The 22,640-nt window shown below is 40.9% G+C and overlaps 1 protein-coding gene across 1 annotated transcript in view; it reads left to right on the top strand.

Moving 5' to 3' along the window:
- Positions 1–9,524: 9,524 nt before the first annotated feature.
- Positions 9,525–22,640, top strand: part of ovch2.S (ovochymase 2 (gene/pseudogene) S homeolog) — a 115,145-nt gene continuing 102,029 nt past the window's right edge. Inside the window, 12 exon segments of the mRNA NM_001088427.1 lie at positions 9,525–9,606; positions 12,388–12,491; positions 16,491–16,582; positions 17,501–17,673; positions 18,893–18,988; positions 19,568–19,719; positions 20,720–20,915; positions 21,472–21,492; positions 21,576–21,632; positions 21,634–21,666; positions 22,449–22,494; positions 22,497–22,582. Coding sequence (NP_001081896.1) covers positions 9,531–9,606; positions 12,388–12,491; positions 16,491–16,582; positions 17,501–17,673; positions 18,893–18,988; positions 19,568–19,719; positions 20,720–20,915; positions 21,472–21,492; positions 21,576–21,632; positions 21,634–21,666; positions 22,449–22,494; positions 22,497–22,582 — 1,132 coding nt within the window. The 5' untranslated portion in view covers positions 9,525–9,530.

Here is a 22,640-nt window from a genome sequence, read left to right as displayed (position 1 = left end):
CTAGGGTGCCAAAATTCCTTGGCCCGGCCCTGGGTGTAGAAAAGAAACTCCGAATTACGGAAAGGTTGTCTCCCATAGACTCCATAATAATCAAATAACTCAAATTTTTAAAAACTATTTCCTTTTTCTTTGTAATAATGAAACAGTACCTTGTACTTGATCCGAACTTAAATACAGCTCATCTTTGTTGAAGGCAAAACAAGTCTGTCGGGTTTAATTATTGTTGATGTGATTTTCTAGTAGACTTAAGGTATGAAGAATTATGGAAAGATCTGTTATCCAGATAACCCCAGGTCCTATACCTGTAACTTCAAATTCCGTCCTCCATCTGTTCTCTTCTACAGGTTACCATGTCTCTGATGGTCTCCATGGGGGTGTGGACCCCGTGCAATCTAACACCCTTTTTCACCAGGTCTGGACTGGCAATCTGTGGGTTCTGGCAAATGCCAGAGGGGCTGCCATAAAATGCCATAGAAAGTCACTATTTAGTGGGCTGTTGGGGAGCTGATTGGACCTCAGTTTACTTGGAATGCCAGGGCCTGATTTGAATCCCAGTCCAGACCTGCTTTTCACCCCCAGTACACCACTGCTTTTCTGTTAATGTTTGTTTTGTACTGGGACATGTGTTTATTTGAAATATGTGGAGAGTCAAGAACAAAATGTCCTGGCCTCCCCAAACACAATACTTCCAAAGTAATTCACATTCATACCTGGCCTCTCTTGTTTTAATAAAGCCAGTGCTCCGGGAGTATAGGGGGGGTGGCACCCTCACAAGTTCATATAACAAAAAAACTCTGGCACACAGGTTAATCTGCAAAACGGGGATAATCCCTGTGTTTAATGTGTCCTGTCTAACAATACAACTTTTCAGGGGTACAGGATTGGGTGGACCAGGTTGTGATTTTCTTATTTAATCCAATAGATAAAGTGAAGTTGCAATAACGATTAGTATTTTCGGAAACAGATACGCCAATGCAGGAACTATGTTGCTACATTATGTTAAATAAATAATGTAGCAGCATAGTTCCTGCATTGGCGTATCTGTTTCCGAAAATACTAATCGTTATTGCAACTTTTCAGGGGTGCGTCCTAAACATCCTTTCATAGGCTCTGAGTAAAACAGCATGGGCGACATGTCAGTCAGATTGCATGTGCAAATGCGCTTCTGATGTAATGCGCACGGTTGTCGCCTGTTCAGGATTTCACCCAGACATCCTGATTTTCGGAAGGGCTGTCTGGGTGAAAAGTGCCTGTCCGGATTTCCAAATTAGGAAATCCGGACAGGACATGACATGGTGATCAGCCAATCTCTGATCACCATGTCATCAGTCCCGCTCCTTACATCACTGTTTCGCACCCTACGTCACCCGACCTGCCCCTGACATCACCACCCCACAGCGTCACCGGCCCGCCCCCCTCCCACATCACCGGCCCACGCATACTGGGAGCTCCCGGTGCGGGTGGCCTATCGCTGGCGGAGGTAATTAAAAAAAAAACCTAAATCTACTGTTACCCCCAACCGAAGTGTGGGCTCTATTAGCCCACACCTTTAGTTGGGAATATTTTTATCAAGACCAGGGTCTTGATAAAGGTCTTAGGAGCAGACCGAAACGTTGGCCGATTTTTTAATGTAAATTAATAAACATGGAATTTTAATTTTTTGTACACAAATCCTGGTGTGCATCTTTTTCTTTTCGTAGATGCACACCAGGATTTAGCAAAGAGGTTAAAATTCCATTTTTATTCATTTACATTAAAAAAGAGCCGGTCAACGTTTTGGTCTAAATCGAAGACCTTTATCAAGACCCGGTACTCAAACGGTGTGCGTTAGGAGCTTTTATACATATATATATATAAAAAGTTTTATTAAAACATGCGAGTCTGACGTTTCGGCCTCCTCCGAGGCCTTTCTCTTTGAGAAAGGCCTCGGAGGAGGCCGAAACGTCAGACTCGCATGTTTTAATAAAACTTTTTATTCAGTATCTAAGACCTGAGAGTGCGGATCCTTCTCTTGCTTGGTATATATCTATATTTTGATACTGCACCCAGGCGATTCAAACCTCTTATCGAGAGTGCTGGCTACCTCATGGACTATATATATATATATATATATATATATATATATATATATATATATATATATATATATATATATATATATATATATATATAGACAAATACAAGATTCCTCTGCACTCAACCCATTATCAATATATTTAAGACAGAGACATTTTGTGCATACTGCTACTGAAAAATGCCTTACCCTTTAAACAAAACAGGGATTGTTTGTCCATATATTGCAATATATTTAAGCTGGCCAACTACGTCAAAGTCATCCCATATCTGGCCAGTCCTATGCTCAATTTTCATCTGATTCATTAAGAATTCTATGGTTTCATTATACATTTTATAAAAGGGACGAATACGTTTTACCTGCAACTTACTAGCTGCTTTCAAAGTAAAACTCCCAAACTTGGCTGCCCTTTAATTAGACATCAGTGGGATCACGTGACTATAGTTGGAGGGGGTGGGAGCTACAACATGGAGCTGGTCACTGCTCTTGTAGAACTATAACAAACAAGGGAAAGTTGTGCTCACCACTAGTTTTTAAAATCATTAGGCGGGGGTGCAATGAGGGTGTGACCACACATTTATACATATATATATATAAAAGTTTTATTAAAACATGCGAGTCTGACGTTTCGGCCTCCTCCGAGGCCTTTCTCTTTGAGAAAGGCCTCGGAGGAGGCCGAAACGTCAGACTCGCATGTTTTAATAAAACTTTTTATTCAGTATCTAAGACCTGAGAGTGCGGATCCTTCTCTTGCTTGGTATATATCTATATTTTGATACTGCACCCAGGCGATTCAAACCTCTTATCGAGAGTGCTGGCTACCTCATGGACTATATATATATATATATATATATATATATATATATATATATATATATATATATATATATATATATATATATATATAGACAAATACAAGATTCCTCTGCACTCAACCCATTATCAATATATTTAAGACAGAGACATTTTGTGCATACTGCTACTGAAAAATGCCTTACCCTTTAAACAAAACAGGGATTGTTTGTCCATATATTGCAATATATTTAAGCTGGCCAACTACGTCAAAGTCATCCCATATCTGGCCAGTCCTATGCTCAATTTTCATCTGATTCATTAAGAATTCTATGGTTTCATTATACATTTTATAAAAGGGACGAATACGTTTTACCTGCAACTTACTAGCTGCTTTCAAAGTAAAACTCCCAAACTTGGCTGCCCTTTAATTAGACATCAGTGGGATCACGTGACTATAGTTGGAGGGGGTGGGAGCTACAACATGGAGCTGGTCACTGCTCTTGTAGAACTATAACAAACAAGGGAAAGTTGTGCTCACCACTAGTTTTTAAAATCATTAGGCGGGGGTGCAATGAGGGTGTGACCACACATTTATACATATATATATATAAAAAGTTTTATTAAAACATGCGAGTCTGACGTTTCGGCCTCCTCCGAGGCCTTTCTCTTTGAGAAAGGCCTCGGAGGAGGCCGAAACGTCAGACTCGCATGTTTTAATAAAACTTTTTATTCAGTATCTAAGACCTGAGAGTGCGGATCCTTCTCTTGCTTGGTATATATCTATATTTTGATACTGCACCCAGGCGATTCAAACCTCTTATCGAGAGTGCTGGCTACCTCATGGACTATATATATATATAAAAAAATTGGTAGCGCACTTCAGGGACTTGTATATAATTGAAAAACTTTTTACTATTATTTATGGCATAATGATCGACGTTTCGGCTCCCCTCTAGAGTCCCTGGAGTGCGCAACCAATTTTTTTGTTTTTGTATTGATAATCCCAGGAGCAGCACCCGGGCAGATGATCTTAGGGTTAATTGAAGGAGTGCAGATCTGTTTCGTTGGTATATATATATATAAATTAATAACAAGCAGTGGCTGTAAGCAGTTCATAACCTAGATGGCATCGTGCCCTGAGCATTTGGCACAGTCCCTTTCTCATCTGAGAAAGCCATTGTTAAATCAACGCCATGTAATATGCCATGGCGGCCTCCGTGTCACACCACAACAGATCCCTTGCTCGGTGTGGGGTTAAACTATGACACAAAGCTATTTAAGGTGTGAAAGTAAGAACACTCTGACATTGCTAACTTGTCTGGGGAAGAAGTTGGCGCCATTCAGTTGAATGATTGCCATATCTCTCTGTAAGCTGCGGGGAGAGCAGCTCTCATTATATACAAACCAATCTTGCCCTAATATGAAGGTCCACTTTCCAAGTTATTGAATCATTGAACCAGAAACATTTTTTAATTCATTCCAAATTTGCCTGTGTTATTATGAAAACACACTGTGAATAGGCCAACTAAACTTCTAACTCGGGGGATACACAAAACCGTACCATCACATTTGACCAGAAGTGCCATCACATTCGACTGGAAGTGACGTCGCTCCGGCGCTGAATCTTCACAAAAAATGTAAAAAAACTGGAACCACAAGGGAGGGATCAAGCCTGCACCTTTGTTGGGTACGCAGCCAGGTTACCTGCGGACTGCCCACCCGGCCAAGGAATCTGGGACTTTTTGCCCAAAACCCGACCATTCCGCGGGTCCTCGACCCGATGCAGGACTCTAGCCTGGTGTTTACCTTCATTTTTTCAACCCACTTTTGCAGAGATGTCAACTAAACCCATATCAGTTTGATTAGTATCCATGTCTAAAAATGGCCAGAATTGATCATTACTCTAATAATATGGGGTTACTTCAAATTCCCTTTGCAGGTCGAATATTTGGTCAGGGCCCCCATTAACTCATGACAAGGTTATCAGCCATAGTTCAGAAGAACATCTAGGGCAACAAATAGCCCCTTAATTTACCTCCAAGCTAGCCTTCTTGTAAATATAGGAAAAAAATTGGGTTTCTCCCCAGATCTTATCCTAAAGGTGGCCATAGACGCACCGATAATATCGTACAAAACTGATTTTCGTAAGATATTCGGTGGGAGATGAGCCAACTGATATTGGCAGAAGACTTGTATATCAGCTCGTTGATCGGGTAGGCTGGAAAATTTTGATCTGGCACTTTTGAAGAAAGAATTGTATTGTTTCTACCTGTATATCTGACGATTCAGCTCTATTCGTGTGTGTTGAAACTAACTATCTTTCTGGGAAAGATCGAAATTTTTTACATCTATGGCTACCTTAACTGACCCTTTGGCTGAACCAAACAGTAGTGCCAGTTCCACCACTGGGTTCGCTAATATTTCAGCTTTACCTGGGCATTTTAATAAACAGATTAATAATAAAACAGGAAAATCAAACAATACAAAGACCTTTTAGACCTTGAAATTCAATGAATGACACGGGTATCTACTTTTGTATCTGCATTCCAAATAGGATTCATACCTTTCAAGTGGTGCACCAGCTGTGAACTTTATCAGTATCATAATGTTCATTCTCCATGGCTGATCAAAAGCTTAGAATGTTCTGTAGCATGGCGCAACACTACTGAGAAAGTACAAGGATTAAGATAATTAGCATAAACTCTTACTCTATTAAATTCAGAAAGTTTTTAGTTTAGACAATGTACCCTTCAACATTAATGTTGCTGGCTTTGCATCAATAAAAATTTGTCCTAATCTTCTTCCATCTGCAAGTATGCAAGTCTAACTTGTCAGCTGCGGTGAGAAAGTACCACAACTGCTCCATCAATTCCATGCCAGATGTTTGGGTGGTCTGTAGGTCACTTGTTTTGCCTTTTGCCAGTACTTTGGACTGTTTGTCTAGAGCAGTGATCCTCAACCAGTTAGTCGCGAACAACATGTTGCTCACCAAACCCTATGGATGTTGCTCTCAGTGGACTCAAAGCAGGTGACTATTTTTGAATTCCAGGCTTGGAGATACGTTTTTGTTGCATAAAAACTAGGGGGTAAATTTATCAAAGAGTGAAGTTCCGCCACTAGAGTGAAATTCCGCAGCTTTCAATTCATTTCTATGGGATTTTGAAAGGCGTATTTATCAATGGGTGAAGTGAAAGTTCACCCTTTGATAAATACGCCTATAAAAATCCCATTGAAATGAATGGAGAGTGGCGGAATTTCACTCTAGTGGCGGAACTTCACTCTTTGATAAATTTAATAATAGGTGTACTGCCAAGTACAGGTCCACATAAGGGCTACCAAATAGCTAATCACAGCCCTTATTTATTATATTTTTTAATGCTTGTGTTGCTCCCCAACTCTTTTAACATTTAAATGTAGCTCACGGTTAAATGGGGGCCCCCTGGTCTAGTTTTTGCTGTAGCAAAGACTCTGAACCCTGTCCTCATCTTCCCCTTTATACTAAAGCTGGCTGTAGACATACCGCTATGGGATCTGTTATCCATAATGCTTGGGACCCGTTTTTTTTTTTTTTGGATAACGAATCTTTCCATCATTTGAATTTCATACCTTAAGTCTTAGAAAACATTACATAAACCCAATAGGCTTGTTATGCCTCTAATTGAGATTAATAATATTTTAGTTGGGATCAAGCACAAGCTACTGTTTTATTATTACAGCGAGAAAGGAAAGAGAGAGAAGGCATTCCTGTAATTCTGAGCTTTCTGTATAATGGGTTCCCGGATAATGGATCCCATACCTGTACCAGGAAAATAGCTTTTGTACAATTTTTGTAGGGTGTATGCAGCACAAACAACCTTGAATGATATCTTTGACCTCTGAATATTAATCAGTGTGTTGATTAGGCATAATAAAAATGGAACTTTTGAAGGTGGGTGGAAGATCTACAGGACTGTAAACAAGACAAAGGTGTGTGGTTGAAGACACCAACAAACAAGTTGAGGGAATCTGACCACAATCGATAATTGTAGATCACACAGGGATGTCCTGTTAAATGTCTGAGTTAAAAGTAATTCCAAAACTCAATCAATTGTTGTCTGTGAATGTTCTTCAAGTTTTTGTCCATGCCAGTGGATGGAGGATGTCCCCATGTGGGGGCCACTGGTGGCTCTTAGTACTTGGAGAAAAGACTAACATCTGGATAGTAATGTCCACTCCCAGAAAGTAGATTTCTGGGACCCATGTTTTGCAGTGCTGTCAAAGGCATTCTTGGGCAAATGTTAAGCAATAGCAAGAACCAGTTTAATGTATTATTTTGTGACCCCTATGTGGCTCTATTAAATTACTGGTGTGTTTCCCAGTCCCATTAGGTGGAGGCACTGGGCCATAGTGAACCAAGTACCCTACACCATAGCCAAGTAGCTGATGTTTCTCCCATGCCAATAGGTAAGCAGAACATGTGGGCCTTTCCAGGACCCCCTGTTTATGATACTGCTACACACACGTGTGCCAAAGGTCCACAGAGAATCAATTGAAACCTTCCAGCAATGCTAGAGAAGTCAGATAGAAAAGCTGAGGGTAGAGAGCTTGAAAGGAATCCTAGCACTCGAGAACAACACGCATGAGTTGCCAGAAGGCACAACTTAATCTGGGCACTGAAACAAAAACAATACATTCTCAGAATGCAAATCTGTTTGGCAAATTGGAAACTAAAGGCTGTATAATAGGTATTTAACCTCTTGGTAATCAAAAAGAGTTGAGGGCAGGTGAAGTTTTTCTGCTAAAGATATGAGGATTCCAAGGAAACTAATATTTGGGATTTATGGTTTCCCCCAACAGATCTCTCAGTATAGCTTAAAGCAGGGGTGTCCAAACTTTTGGCTTCCCTGGGCCACATTGGAAGAAGAAAAATGTTCTGGGGCCACACTCGAAATACACACACACACACACTAAAGCTGGCCATAGATGTTGAGATTTTTAAAAGATCAGATCCTGATCGTGAGACCAATATCTTCTCAGAACGATCTTACGATCGTAAGAATTTACCATCAACTAAAAAGACCAATTTGGCAGGAAAACAAAGGGGAGCTGCCTGCTTGGCCCTGCAAACATAGATAGATTGCACTGGGGCCGACAAAGATTTTTTGACCTGGCCGATCAATTTCCCGACAGATGTCGGCCGAAAAATCGTAAGATGTACGATCGTTCGAATACCACTAACCGCACGATAATTTCGAAGGATTGGTCGGACTTCCCTAAAATCGGTTGTTCGGCAAGAAGAATCGTCGCGTCTATGGGGACCTTAACGATAATTTTTGATTTATTTTATTGTAAAAGTAAAAGAACAGAGGGTATCATAAACCTAGTGGGATTTTTGACATTGTGTTTGAGAAATGAATATCTAGTTGAATGGAAGTAGTTGCAATTGTAAGCTCTGCATATATATATATATATATATTTTTTTTTTTCTGCTTTAGGAAGCCACACACCCCATGTAAAATTTAAACCACACATGCACACAATTAGCGAGCGCATACATACGATCTCTGTGTGTGACATTGCAACATGACGTTTCCTGGATTGGTGGAAGTTCAAGCTGGGCCGCATTCATATCCATCCTGGGCCACGGGTTGGGCACCCCTGGCTTAAAGTGTACACAATATGGCTTTTATAGGGGATATTTACATTCTTCCCAAAATCAGTAAGTCTGTTTGCAAAACTACCTACCTTTCCTTAAGCTCCAGCAACCAACCCCCTGGATCTGCCCCCAGGCATGCCCTTCTTTTTCCCACCGCTGGGCAACCACTCTATTGTTCTAGCTTGGGGGGCTGGGGCAGCCAGGCACTATGACACACCTGGGGGAACGGAGGGGGCCCTGGCTAACCTCATCTCAGCCCTACATGGACTTCATACCCACTATGGCTTTTTAAGGGGATATTTACATTCTTACCAAAATCTGAATATAAAAAGTTGTACAATATAGACCAATGCCCTAATGTGCCATAGCCACAACCAGGTGCCCACTCTCAATTTACCCACTTTTCAGTAAACCCTACCTCAGTTAGGGGCAACGATTCAGTATTCTTGGGTCCATTGGGAGGCATGCCATTAATTATAAAAGGGCAGGTCATATTTTTACAAATTGTTGAATTATCCTTAATGCTTGTGATGTACAGAGCAATAAGACTTGGCATTTGGCCCATTATCTTCCTAATGCTCTTGCTGACCCTCTGGTAAAAGTGCATCATGTAACCCTTCCCCATTTCTAGCCCATTCAGCATGGTTGAAAATCCATTTTGATAATGGTTCCCATCTGACCAGCAGCAAATGACAATGGCTTCCTCTAGCATGGCTTGGATAGCATGGCAACTGGCCTTTACGTGGGACCATCTCAGAGAATAAAGTTCCATCTATTTATATCTACCCATTGTATTTGGTGCTTTGAACCTGAATAAAAAAATAATCTGCCCTTATCTTTCATTGAATTAAATAATCAAATGGCGCAATGCTTGGCTACATCTGAAAACGATTTTTATTTGAGTGTTTTTATTTTCCAAGTCAATAATTAACCAAGTTCCTAATTCATCACTATCACCCTCCCATTTTCCCTAGTCCTCCATAAAAATGCCACTGGCCTCCTCCAGCTTTTGTTAAAGACGTGAAGATGCCAACACGGAACTTACTTCTAGGATCTATTCTTCTAAGCCTGGCTGTGAAGGGGGATCCTGGACCCCATAGAGGTAATGGACAGAACAATTACAGATTATTTGATGGATAACACAGGTACTGGACTAGTTATTCAGAATGCACGGAACCTGGAGTTTTCCGGATGAGGGTATTTCTGTAATCTGGATCTCCGTAACTTTAGTCTACTAAAAGATTATTTAAACATTAATTAAACCCAATGAGATGGTTCGGCTTCCAATATGGATTTATTATATATTAGCTGCGATAAAGTACAAGGTATTGTTTTTAAAGAGGAAAAGGAAAATCATTTACAAATTTTGAATTTATTTGATTAAAATGGAGTCTATGGGAGATGGCTTCCTGTACCTTGGAGCTTTCTGGATAACTGGTTTCTGGATAGCGGATCCCATTCTGGTATTCAGTGCATGTATGTTATGGGCTGCATAATATTTTGTTCTAAATTGATAATTATAGCATTTTTAACTCATCTCAGTGAATTAACTGAGCTTAAGCAAGGTCACCCATTCCGATTAGAAGAAAGATAAATATTTAACATTAATATTAGATATTCGGAGAGCTCTGAAGATGTGGAATTCTCTCCCTGAATCAGTGGTACAGGCTGATACATTAGATAGGTATAAGAAGGGTTTGGATGGTGTTTAGCAAGTGAGGGAATACAGGGTTATGGAAGATAGCTCATAGTACCAGTTGATTCAGGGACTGGTTGATCCATCTTGGAGTCCCCCTATGAGGCAAAATGGAGAGGCTGCAAATGGGGATTTTTGCCTTCCTCTGGATCAACTAGCAGTTAAGCAGGTTAAAATAAAGTCAAAAGGTTGAACTTGATGGACTGCTATCTTTTTTCAGCCTAACTTACTATGTTACTATGTAAATCTATCTGTGGCACATTCCTACTCCATAGACGTACGGCATGAACGATGCCTACGAGATTTTTTACAAAACTAACCTGTCTATATATGAATGCCCTGTTAACCCATCGATGGATGACAGAATGAAGCCTTGAGCCACAAATATCTTTTGAGATTTAAAGGGCACCCTAACAAATTTTGGCAAGACACTTATGAAACCATCAGATTTGGCACTCATGGAAAAGGTGGCACAGTTTTGGCTTCACCATTACCTCCTGTTTGATAGAGTAATTGGAGGATGAAGAGCAGCTGCCAGGGAAGGGCAGAGACAAGGAGTTTGTCTAATAAGGTGCCACCCAGATAAAATGTGCCAACTAGTGTATCTGCAGCCAATAGGGACTTGTCAGGCAGGACTAGAGAGAGGGTCCAAGCACTGCTACATCTATGGAATTACAGTGAAGTTTTTTCAATGCTGTGAATGGAATTTTACCCCACTTCCCTTTAAAGGGATACTGTCATGGGAAAAAATTTTTTTTTCAAAATGAATCAGTTAATAGTGCTGCTCCAGCAGAATTCTGCACTGAAATCCATTTCTCAAAAGAGCAAACAGATTTTTTTATATTCAATTTTGAAATCTGACTTGGGGCTAGACATATTGTCAATTTCCCAGCTGCCCCAAGTCATGTGACTTGTGCTCTGATAAACTTCAATCACTCTTTACTGCTGTACTGCAAATTGGAGTGATATCACCCCCCTCCCTTTCCCCCCCCAGCAGCCAAACAAAAGAACAATGGGAAGGTAACCAGATAGCAGCTCCCTAACACAAGATAACAGCTGCCTGGTAGATCTAAGAACAACACTCAATAGTAAAAACCCATGTCCCACTGAGACACATTCAGTTACATTGAGAAGGAAAAACAGCAGTGCAGGCACAAGTCACATGACCAGGGGCAGCTGGGAAATTGACAAAATGTCTAGACCCATGTCAGATTTCAAAATTGAATATAAAAAAATATGTTTGCTCTTTTGAGAAATGGATTTCAGTGCAGAATTCTGCAGGAGTAGCACTATTAACTGATGCGTTTTGAAAAAAACATGTTTTCTGATGACAGTATCCCTTTAACTAAAAATTTTTTTCAACCTAGGCATTTGCCTCTGCTGCCTACCCCTAGTTCTGGCATAAAATACTTAATGGAAAGGCTTTCGGACATTGGGCAAGTAATGGGTTATTGGTACATTAAAGTCTGTGGTTTTGTTGTGCCAAGCTGAGCCAAGCTGTGGGTAGGGGCATATCTGCTAGAGCTTCCCATTCCTTCAGTTCCTCCTCTTTCCCTGATGACATCTCATTCCTACATCTCATTCTGATAGGAAAGGGTCAGACAGTGGTTAAACAGGTTCCACGCTGGGTACTATTTCTGGGTTCAAGGATGTAAATAAGTTAACTGTGGTTGCAGGTAGGGGTAACAGTTTTTTTTGTTAAAAACAATCCATTCTTCTTATCTGTAATGTTTAGGGTTCTATCCTACTGCCCATTAAAATAATTCTTGACGCCATAACAGTTACAGATAAAAATATATATCAGGCTGGTATTTTTTTTTAGAAAAAGTGTCAACCCCAGTTGTGTTCCTTATTATTAACATTGAGGATGAGTAAAGTGCAAGTCAGGTGGCACCTTGCCCCCAGTACCTGGCTCTCTCTCTACTGGGAAACAGTCTGTTTATAAGCTGATACTAAACAACTGTCATATTTCTAAATGCCATGATAAAAGGAGGTAGGATTTACTGTAGAGGGGTCCAATAGCATGTGCCATTGCATTATTCACTTTAAAGGAATAATGAAATAGTATACTGTAGAGAGTAAGTTTATAACACTCCATACTCCAGTTTCATTATGACATGCACATTCTTGAACTGGTATTTAAAAAAAGCGTATTTTTGACAATTTTCTTTTCCGTACTAAAATAAGGTGCACGGTGTGGAGTAAGCCCATTGGGTTCTGCAACGGAATTGAACTACCTTTCTCGAATTGTTGGAGGGAGAGAATCAAAGAAAGGTCAACATCCATGGACAGTAAGTGATTTTTTTTTTTACAGAGTTCATAGGATCTATAGTATTTTTAATTTAATTGCATTTTGTCCTTTAAGGCACGCTGTTATTGTTAAACGTCTCCAGCTCTCCAGTAACAATGCTCTGACACTATGTCATGCCATCGTTCTGTTGTCTAAATAGAGAATTGCCAAAGGTAAAAAGGCCAGTATATATTTGATAAAAAGTATATGGTGGAACTTTAAAGGGATACTGTCATGGGAAAACATGTTTTTTTCAAAACGCCTCAGTTAATAGTGCTGCTCCAGCAGAATTCTGCACTGAAATCCATTTTTAAAAAGAGCAAACAGATTTTATTATATTCAATTTTGAAATCTGACATGGGGCTAGACATATTGTCAGTTTCCCAGCTGCCCCCAGTCATGTGACTTATGCTCTGATAATCTTCAGTCACTCTTTATTGCTGTACTGCAAGTTGGAGTGATATCACCCCCCTCCATCCCCCCCACCCCCACACCCTAACAATAGAACAATGGAAAGATAACCAGATAGCAGCTCCTTAAAGGGATACTGTCATGGGAAAAAAATTTTTTTTCAAAATGAATCAGTTAATAGTGCTACTCCAGCAGAATTCTGTACTGAAATCCATTTCTCAAAAGAGCAAACAGATTTTTTTATATTTAATTTTGAAATCTGACATGGGGCTAGACATTTTGTCAATTTCCCAGCTGCCCCTGGTCATGTGACTTGTGCCTGCACTTCAGGAGAGAAATGCTTTCTGGCAGGCTGCTGTTTTTCCTTCGCAATGTAACTGAATGTGTCTCAGTGGGACATGGGTTTTTACTATTGAGTGCTGTTCTTAGATCTACCAGGCAGCTGTTATCTTCTGTTAGGGAGCTGCTATCTGGTTACCTTCCCATTGTTCTTTTGTTTGGCTGCTGGGGGGGAAAAGGGAGGGAGTGATATCACTCCAACTTGCAGTACAGCAGTAAAGAGTGATTGAAGTTTATCAGAGCACAAGTCACATGACTTGGGGCAGCTGGGAAATTGGCAATATGTCTAGCCCCATGTCAGATTTCAAAATTGAATATAAAAAAATCTGTTTGTTCTTTTGAAAAATGGATTTCAGTGCAGAATTCTGCGGGAGCAGCACTATTAACTGATTCATTTTGAAATTTTTTTTTTTTTCCAATGACAGTATCCCTTTAACATAAGAAAACAGCTCCCTAACACAAGATAACAGCTCCCTGGTAAATCTAAAGCTGGCCATAGATGCAAAGATCCGATCGTATGAATCATCGTACGATCGGACTTTCCCATCTCCCAACCCGCCACTAACCATTCAGATCAAAGTCTTACCAGTCAGATTAGTTAAAGAACAGATCAGCAATGTTCTGCCCCTGACAGCAATCGTACGATACTTATGTCTGACAACACTAGTGACAGTCTCCCACTGAAAATCGTACGATCGGCAATACACGCAGAGATATTATCGGCAGCCGACAGAAATTTTCTAACCTGTCCGATCGACCAAACGACCGATCTCCGACTGACGAAAAATGTCGGGACTCTCCACACACGGTTCGAAAATCGTACGAATCCTCGATTCGTACGATCAGATCTTTGCGTCTATGGCCAGCTTAAAGGTCCCCATAGACACAAAGATTTATTTTGCCGAACGACCGATTTTAGCGAAGTCCGACCAATCCATCGAAATTATTGTGCGGTTAGTGGGATTCGAACGATCGAACATCTTACGATTTTTCGGCCGACATCTGTCAGGAAATTGATCGGCCAGGTTAAAAATTTTTTGTTGGTCCCAGTGCAATCTATCTATATTTGCAGGGCCAAGCAGGCAGCTCCCCTTTGTTTTCTTGGCAAATTGGTCTTTTTAGTTGATGGACAAATCGTACGATCGTTCCGAGATAATCGTGGTCTCATGATGATGATCGGATCTATGGCCAGCTTAAAACCTACACTCAATAGTAAAAGCCAAGTCCCACTGAGACTGATTCAGTTACATTGAGTAGGAGAGATAACAGCCTGCCAGAAAGTAGTTCCATCACATGACTTGGGCAGCTGGGAAACTGACAATATGTCTATGTCAGATTTCAAAATTGAATATAAAAAAATCTGTTTGCTCTTTTGAGAATTGGATTTCCATGCAGAAGACTGCTGGAGTAGCACTATTTAACTATTTAAAAAAAACATGTTTTCCCATGACAGTATCCCTTTAAGTTCAGGAACATTTTATGCTTGAACAATACTCTCATGGCAGATTTATCTCCAATTTAAATGGCTAAATTGGAACAAACAAAAGTTTATTTTGTAAAGAAAAATGTCATGAAACATTGACTGCAGGGGTGCTCTCAGGGAGAAAACTGGCAGGCAAAACTTCCTTCTCTCTATACATAGAATTCAGCCAATTACATCACTTTTTGCAGGATGCGGATTTGGCCTAGGGTTGCCACCTTTTTTTTTTTTCCTGAAAGCGGCAGGGGGCAGGATGGTAAAATAGGGGGGCGGGGCGATGATGTTGGGACGTGGTGGGTGCCGTGGGGGTGTGACCGATGACATCAGGGGCAGGACTGATGATGTGGTGATCAGTGATAGGCTGATCGCCATGTCATTCACTTCAATGTCCTGTCCGGATTTCCTAATTTTGAAATCCAGACAGGATTTTTCTCCCGGGAAGCCCTTCCAAAAACTTGGTTGTCCAGGTGAAATCCGCACGGGTGGCAACCCTAATTTCGCCAAGTTTAGCTTGGAACCCTAAAAGTCACATGACTTTAAAGCAATGGACAACTGAAAGTGAAAATCTTTGTTATAAGGGTTGTTCACCTCTTAATTAACTTTAATATGATGTAGATATTCTGAGATAATTTGTAATTGGGTTTCATTTTTTATTATTTGTGGTTTTCGAGTTATTTCGTTTGCTAACTAGTGCTAGTGTCCAAAATACCTTAGCAACCATGGATTGATTTTAATATAATATTGGACTATGAATAGGAGAGGAGTAATAAATAGAACCAATAACAATAAATGTGTGGACTTACAGAACATTCGTTTTCTAGATGGGGTCAGTGACCCCCATTTGAAAGCTGGAAAGAGTCAGAATGCAAATAATTCAAAAACTATAAAAAAAAAAGGCCAATTGAAAGATTGCTCAGAGTTCGCCATTCTGTAACATACTAAAAGTTAACTTAAATGGAAACCACCCCTTTTACAGTTAATGCTTTTTCTTTTTATCTTCCTCAAATTTTTAAAAGGCAAATTTGGATTTCAATTTGGTTCATTGTTTGGCTGACTTTTGGGGAAGGATTCAGTGTCTGATGCATAACTAGAGAATAAATGACAGTTTAAAATGTTGATCCCATGGCCCTAAGTGTACAGGCGCATGTCCACGGGAAGTGCAGATTAAAGAGGAATTAGATGATGGTTTGCCTAACCCAAAGGGCCATAATTTGCCTAATTAGCAGGCTCTGCTCCAATTGTTCTACCACTGTTAGTCTGTAGTAAGAATAGGGTTGCCCAATGCACCCATTAGAAAATGTCATACTGGGTAATATGGGCCCACCAAAAACCTTTACCACCACCCCATTATGTACATTCCCAACCCCGCTGCCTACTCCTGGTCACCAATGCCAGGATTTCTCCCAGAATTCCGGTGGGCCATTCCACCATTCCAACCCCTATGCTCGATATCTGCACTGTAAGGAAAAATGACAGTTTGCTTTTGTGTGTAGCTGCTATTATTGCTATATAATCTATTGTAGTTTATAGTGCATTAATATCCACCCTACAACCCCCAACCTCCTAAAAGTAAGAAATGGGATGATAACTGCTGCTTCCTTTTCAGATTCCCAGTTCTTGCAACTGCACACAATTGCCCGTAGTTGCCTCAACAAAGCAAACATTGCACCCGTTCTAACGTTACCTTTTACTCTGTATCTATAGTAGAGTACCAAATAAGCAAATTCTACCTGCAAAAATATGCTACACTATATTGTGTGCCACTCTTAGGTATCATTGAAACGGAATGGAAAGCATTTTTGTGGAGGAACCCTTGTGAGCCATTGTCATGTACTTACAGCTGCCCACTGTTTACTCGACAGGTAAGGAATGCTTTATATGTAAATACATATGCACTCCTAGTCATGAGAACAGCTGCTATCCCTTCTGTTTCTATATGAACCAACTCTTCCTACTTTAACTGCTACAGTCCCTGCCTAGAGACTATTATCCCACTGCTACTATAGGCACCATCTCTCCCTACTATACCTGCTATCCCACAGTCACACTCCCTTCCTAGAGACTATTATCCCACTGTTACTATAGGCACTATCTCTCCCTACTATACCTGCTGTCCCACAGTCACACTCCCTTCCCAGAGACTATTATTCCACTGTTACTATAGGCACCATCTCTCCCTACTATACCTGCTATCCCACAGTCACACTCCCTTCCCAGAGACTATTATCCACTGTTACTATAGGCACTATCTCTCCCTACTATACCTGCTATCCCACAGTCACACTCCCTTCCCAGAGACTATTATCCCACTGTTACTATAGACACCATCTCTCCCTACTATACCTGCTATCCCACAGTCACACTCCCTTCCCAGAGACTATTATCCACTGTTACTATAGGCACCATCTCTCCCTACTATACCTGCTATCCCACAGTCACACTCCCTTCCAGAGACTATTATCCACTGTTACTATAGGCACCATCTCTCCCTACTATACCTGCTATCCCACAGTCACACTCCCTTCCCAGAGACTATTATCCACTGTTACTATAGGAACCATCTCTCCCTACTATACCTGCTATCCCACAGTCACACTCCCTTCCCAGAGACTATTATCCACTGTTACTATAGGAACCATCTCTCCCTACTATACCTGCTATCCCACAGTCACACTCCCTTCCGAGAAACTATTATCTCTACTGCTGCTATAGGCACCATCTCTCCAAAGTACATCTGTTTTCACATGGCACAGTAATATTCTTCCTAATATCATTGACAGGAATGTGAAATTATATATGAGAGTTTACATTGGAGAATATGATCAAATACTAAAAGAAGAAACTGAACAGATGTTCAGGGTTATCGAAATCTTCAAACACCCCAACTTTAACCAGAGTCAGCCAATGAACTATGATGTTGCTGTACTGTTGCTGGATGGTTCCGTAACCTTTGGTAACTGATGCTCAGTGACTAAAGCTTTAAAGGTTGTTTAAAATGTATTAGTAAGGCACTTTTTTAAATACATTTCTTAGTAAGATAAGAAATTATGCAAACACAAAAAAATTATCAGCAAATAGTGAATCTTTGTCAGAAAAGTATCCACCTAACCTGCACTGGATCTGTCTATCTGATATTCAAACACTGTGTAATTATCTACCATAGTAGCTTTTGTTAGCTAACATTTAGATCACTAATGTAGTGCTGGTAGGGATGATTCTAAAGCTAGCCATACACAGACCGATAAAAGCGGCCGACAGGGTGCTTCGACAGATTTCCCTGATCGATATCTGGCTGAAAGATGGACAGATGTGGATCGGGCAGGGTTAAAAATCCTGTCTCATCTCGGCTGCATCTGTTCATTGATGCGGCCCTGCGATCCAACCGCCCTAGGGCCACGATCGGATCAGCCCGATATCACCCACCTCAATGTGGGCATATCGGGGAGAGATCCACTCGTTTGGTAAAATCACCAAACAAGAGGATCTTTACATGTATGGCCACCTTAACAGAAGAATCCTCTCACATCTATAATTAAGGAACTATTTTGATCAGACCAAAATTGTGCACAGGGTCTCCTCATCTTGGATTATCGGTGGCACTGAACATAATCTGGGCTGCTGTTGAGAATCTAATCTTAAGGATTGTTGTGAATCATTAAGTAGAAAATGAGGTTTGTCTGTCATAGAAGGTGATTATTAATTCTGATGCAGACTGCACTGCTTCCAGAGCTGCCATGTAACGTGAATCTGAAGTAATGACTCATTGTGGCTTATCTATTATATATATATATACTGTTTATTGTAGGTCAGTTCCTAAGCTCAGGTAAGGGACAGCAGCCCAGATCATGTGCTGGGAATCATAAGATGGGGAGCTACTGCGGCACACCCAGATGCCATAGAGATGGTTGCCATAGCCTGGTGCAGAACTCCAAAACGAAACGTGCAGCATTTTGACCCCTAGTTTGCGTTAAGATTTAGTTTTCCTTTAAGCAGTGGTCCTCCACTCTCTCTGCATGTGCTTGAGTTACAGAGTTTTATTACAGGGCATCCATTGAAAAACAGCAGCAGTCACATAGTCCATAAAGTGTGGGGATAGTGGTCACCCTGGATGTGTTTTGTTGACCTATAAAACCTGTATCTTCAATCTTCTATCTTTTTTTTTCTATTTCCAGACGAGAATATCCAACCAGCATGCCTGCCAAACCCAGATGATGTTTTTGAACCGGGTGACCTCTGTGTTACTCTTGGGTGGGGTCATTTAACAGAGAGTAAGAATATTTGCTTATAAGGAATTACTAAAGTAACATACACACCTTGCATTATTCCCAGTATGAGCAGTTTAGACCAGTCTCATCCTAGAAGCCCATGCCAAACTAATCTCAGCCAAATGCCCATCTGCCTGAATCTGCAATCCTGTAGCCACCGGTAGAAAACAACTCGATTTTTCTAACTGTAGCAAACTGACCAAAACTCATTGCTGATTGTTTGCTATGGGTAACGGCGCTAGAGCAATTCATCATGTAAGTTTATAAACACCCTATGTCTCATGTTATTTAAAATAATACTGTAAAAGGCAACTGGCAATGTTTTCATGATGTGTAATGTTCTACCAGACAGCTCGCTCATGCCATTTGGCACTGGGACAATAAGGAGGGACAATAATTCAAGATTTGGATTTTTCCCATGATTTTAAGGAATTGAATAAATATGTTTCCGATTAAATAAGTTCTGATTCAAAGCTTCAGCCTAGCATAACACTATCAGGTGTCCAGAATATATATATATATGGTATATATATATAGTACCAAGGTACAAGGTCAGCTCCTCTATTCTCTGGCTTTGTACAGATGGAATTCTCCCTGTTGTTTTACAAGAGGTCTACTTACCCATTGTGGACCTCTCATCGTGCCTGCATGTCATGTCAGCTCTGAAAGGAACCGTTGTGTCTTCGTATATAGTGTGTGCAGGATTTCCAGAAGGAGGGAAGGACGCCTGCCAGGTGAATATTTGTCATTTTCTGTAAAGGCAACAGACCCAGATGCAGTTGGGATTGTGGCCGGGGAGGACGGTAGGAATACACTATACACAAAATTGTTTCAAATGCCTTTAACTGGCTAGGTAAATTGGTAAATAATAATTTGTTAATATGGTTATGAGATACTGTCATTCAGAATATTTACTATACTATAAGGGGTCATTTATAATTCTCCTGGACAGAGGTACAAGACTGGACATGCATTCATGCTCATGCACATGGTACTTCTGCCCAGGGGAATGGCAGTAAAGTGCATAGCACACCCGTCAGGGGGTATGGACCAGCCCTGTCCTTAACACTTGCCACAGGGTATGCAGTAAGGACAGGGCTCTGTTGTGACCTGTGTCCTCTATGACTTGCAAATTTGGGGGCAGGAGGATGAACTCCTATGTTTCTTATCCAATCTGCTCCTCTTAAAGAGAGCCTGGCCAAATGCAAGCAGCGCTCTATTAAAAGAGGTAGCTCCAGTTCTCCGCACTTGGCGAGGTTGTCAACTGAGCTTATCTCTGCCACATTTAGCTGTGACAGATCAGGCAAAGTGCCAATGACTAGATCATACTGCAGGCGTATGGATACCAGTTAGTTAAGGGCCACATGAACACATTAATCGCATTCTTAAACCTGTCGACAGACTTCTAGCTTCAAATCATGAGGGTTTATGCTGCCAATTCAGTCTGGAGGGGCTGAGTCAGCAGCTTATTCCGGCCCATGCAGAACCTGTATGGTCAGTTTCAGCTAAAATCATAAATAGAAAATATTTCATAGGGTCATGTAAAACAGCAAACATACTAGCAGAAAAATGCCAAAAACGTTAAATTAAGCAAAAACACGTTTCATTATGGTATTAGTATCCTGGGAGAGCTGGGGCCCTTAACAAAGGATAGATGGCAATGTATGTTCAGGGCTGAGGGGTTGGTGGGAAATTGTGCTAATTGTGTTACTTTTGTGCCAATTCCTGTTGCAGGGGGACTCAGGAGGCCCGTTGCTGTGCCAGCGCCGTCATGGAAGTTGGGTTCTACATGGTCTGACCTCCTGGGGGATGGGGTGTGGACGTTCATGGAAAAATAATGTGTTTTTGCCTCATAATAGGAAAGGATCTCCAGGCATTTTCACAGACATCCAGAAATTGCTTGGCTGGGTGAGCTCGCAGTTGAATACAGGTAATGCCAGTGTAGAAATATACAACATAGTCTCAAAATACATGGGGTGGATAAAATAACTGAAACACCTAATATGAATGACCTAACAAATAGTAGAGCCACACTGGTGTGTATCACTGCTTTGATTGTACATTTAGGCAAGGAAAAAGGGTGAAATTTTGGACCGACGAGGCTACAAATGGCTACAGATAAATCAAAGTCTTTGCTTGGGAAAGTTTATAACTCTGTACATATATTTTTAGCAGTTGGTCTCTTTTGTGAGCCTAAAGACTTTTTCTTCCGACCTGCCACGAACCATACAGATTAAAAAAAGTAGTACAAATAACAAATCAGACGATGTTCTGGCCGTGACAGCAGTCGCACGAAAGTTATGTCCGAGTCCGACAAATAGTAGGTTACTTCTAGGGGTAACCTACTTGCAGGTCTGACGTTTCCTTGGAGTATCCTGTCTGTGGCTATTTAGATGCTATGTGTGATTGTGAAATGGCTCTATATACTTATGTAATTATGCAGACATGTTCCAGTGAGTGTTTGTTCTTTTCCTTTATATTTGTAGCTGTCCCAAATAAAAACCAGGGTAAGTACAATCTGCTAATGGACCCCCAAAGACGGCCGCATATGTTTGAGAGATTACAAATGGCTCTTTGTCATGTAATGCAGAAAGCTGCAGCATGCAGGATGGCGTCCTCTCCGGGAAATCGGGGGAGCTAATATTTCCTCAAAAACCCAATGTCCGTTACAAGAACAATGAGTAAGTGTGTTCTTTTACACTTTTCCCATTTTCATGGAGTAAGAAGAGGGCTGGGGGCATTTTCATTACTAATATCTAATTTTTGGGCTTGGCTTGAACCTGGAACTTGGGTTTCCGAAGGTCAGCGGTGATTAGGGGAACCAATTAATTTTACTGTTCCTTCAAGAGTTCAAGTTTAGTTACTGTAGGAGGAGTAGCAATTTGGCAGAAGATTCCAGAGAGCAGTTGAAGGGTTTTGTAGGTGCGTCTAGGCCCACAGTGGGGGTTATAGCTGCAGTGAACACAGGCTCAAAACATATAATGGGGAAATTGGACAAATTGCAGATTGTTGCTGGATATGTCAGCTTCTGGTATCCAATAAACCTTGGACCATATTCCACCTATTGTATGTACAAGGCCTGGAGTAACTCATAGGTTTTGGATACATCAGGCAGGGACCCAGGGTGTACAAGGGACCCAGTGAGACATTAACTGATAAGTAGTGTCACTATATCTACTAGAGCAGGGATCCTCAACCTTTTATACCCATAAGCCCCCATGTGAATTGGCAGTACTGTTTGGCATTACACCTGGATTTTATGCAACCAAAACGTGCCTCAAAGCCTGGAATTTAAAAATAAGCACTTGCCACTGGGAGTAACATCGAAGGCCTTGACGAGCAATATGTTGCTCAAGAGCCACTTGTTGGGGATCACTGTACTAGAGGCTGAATGGCTATATTATAATAAAATATGTCACTTACAGTGAGGTTTGATTCAAAGTGTGTTTTCTCTCTATTCAAGGCGGTGCAACTGGATTCTCACTGTCCCTAAAAACATGCACATCTTGCTGAATTTCACCCATTTGGACATAGAGTCTGATTTTGCTTGCAATCTGGATTATCTGGCGATCTATACGGATTCACATAGGCTCATTGGTAAGTAGACGAAAAAGGGAAACCTTTAACTGTTATCTAAAGCTGGCCACAGTGGTAG

Source organism: Xenopus laevis, chromosome 4S (genome assembly GCF_017654675.1).
Source record: "Xenopus laevis strain J_2021 chromosome 4S, Xenopus_laevis_v10.1, whole genome shotgun sequence".
NCBI lineage: Eukaryota > Metazoa > Chordata > Amphibia > Anura > Pipidae > Xenopus > Xenopus laevis.
The sequence above is the reverse complement of the archived record's forward strand: the minus strand, read 5'-3'. Positions and strand labels throughout refer to the sequence as shown.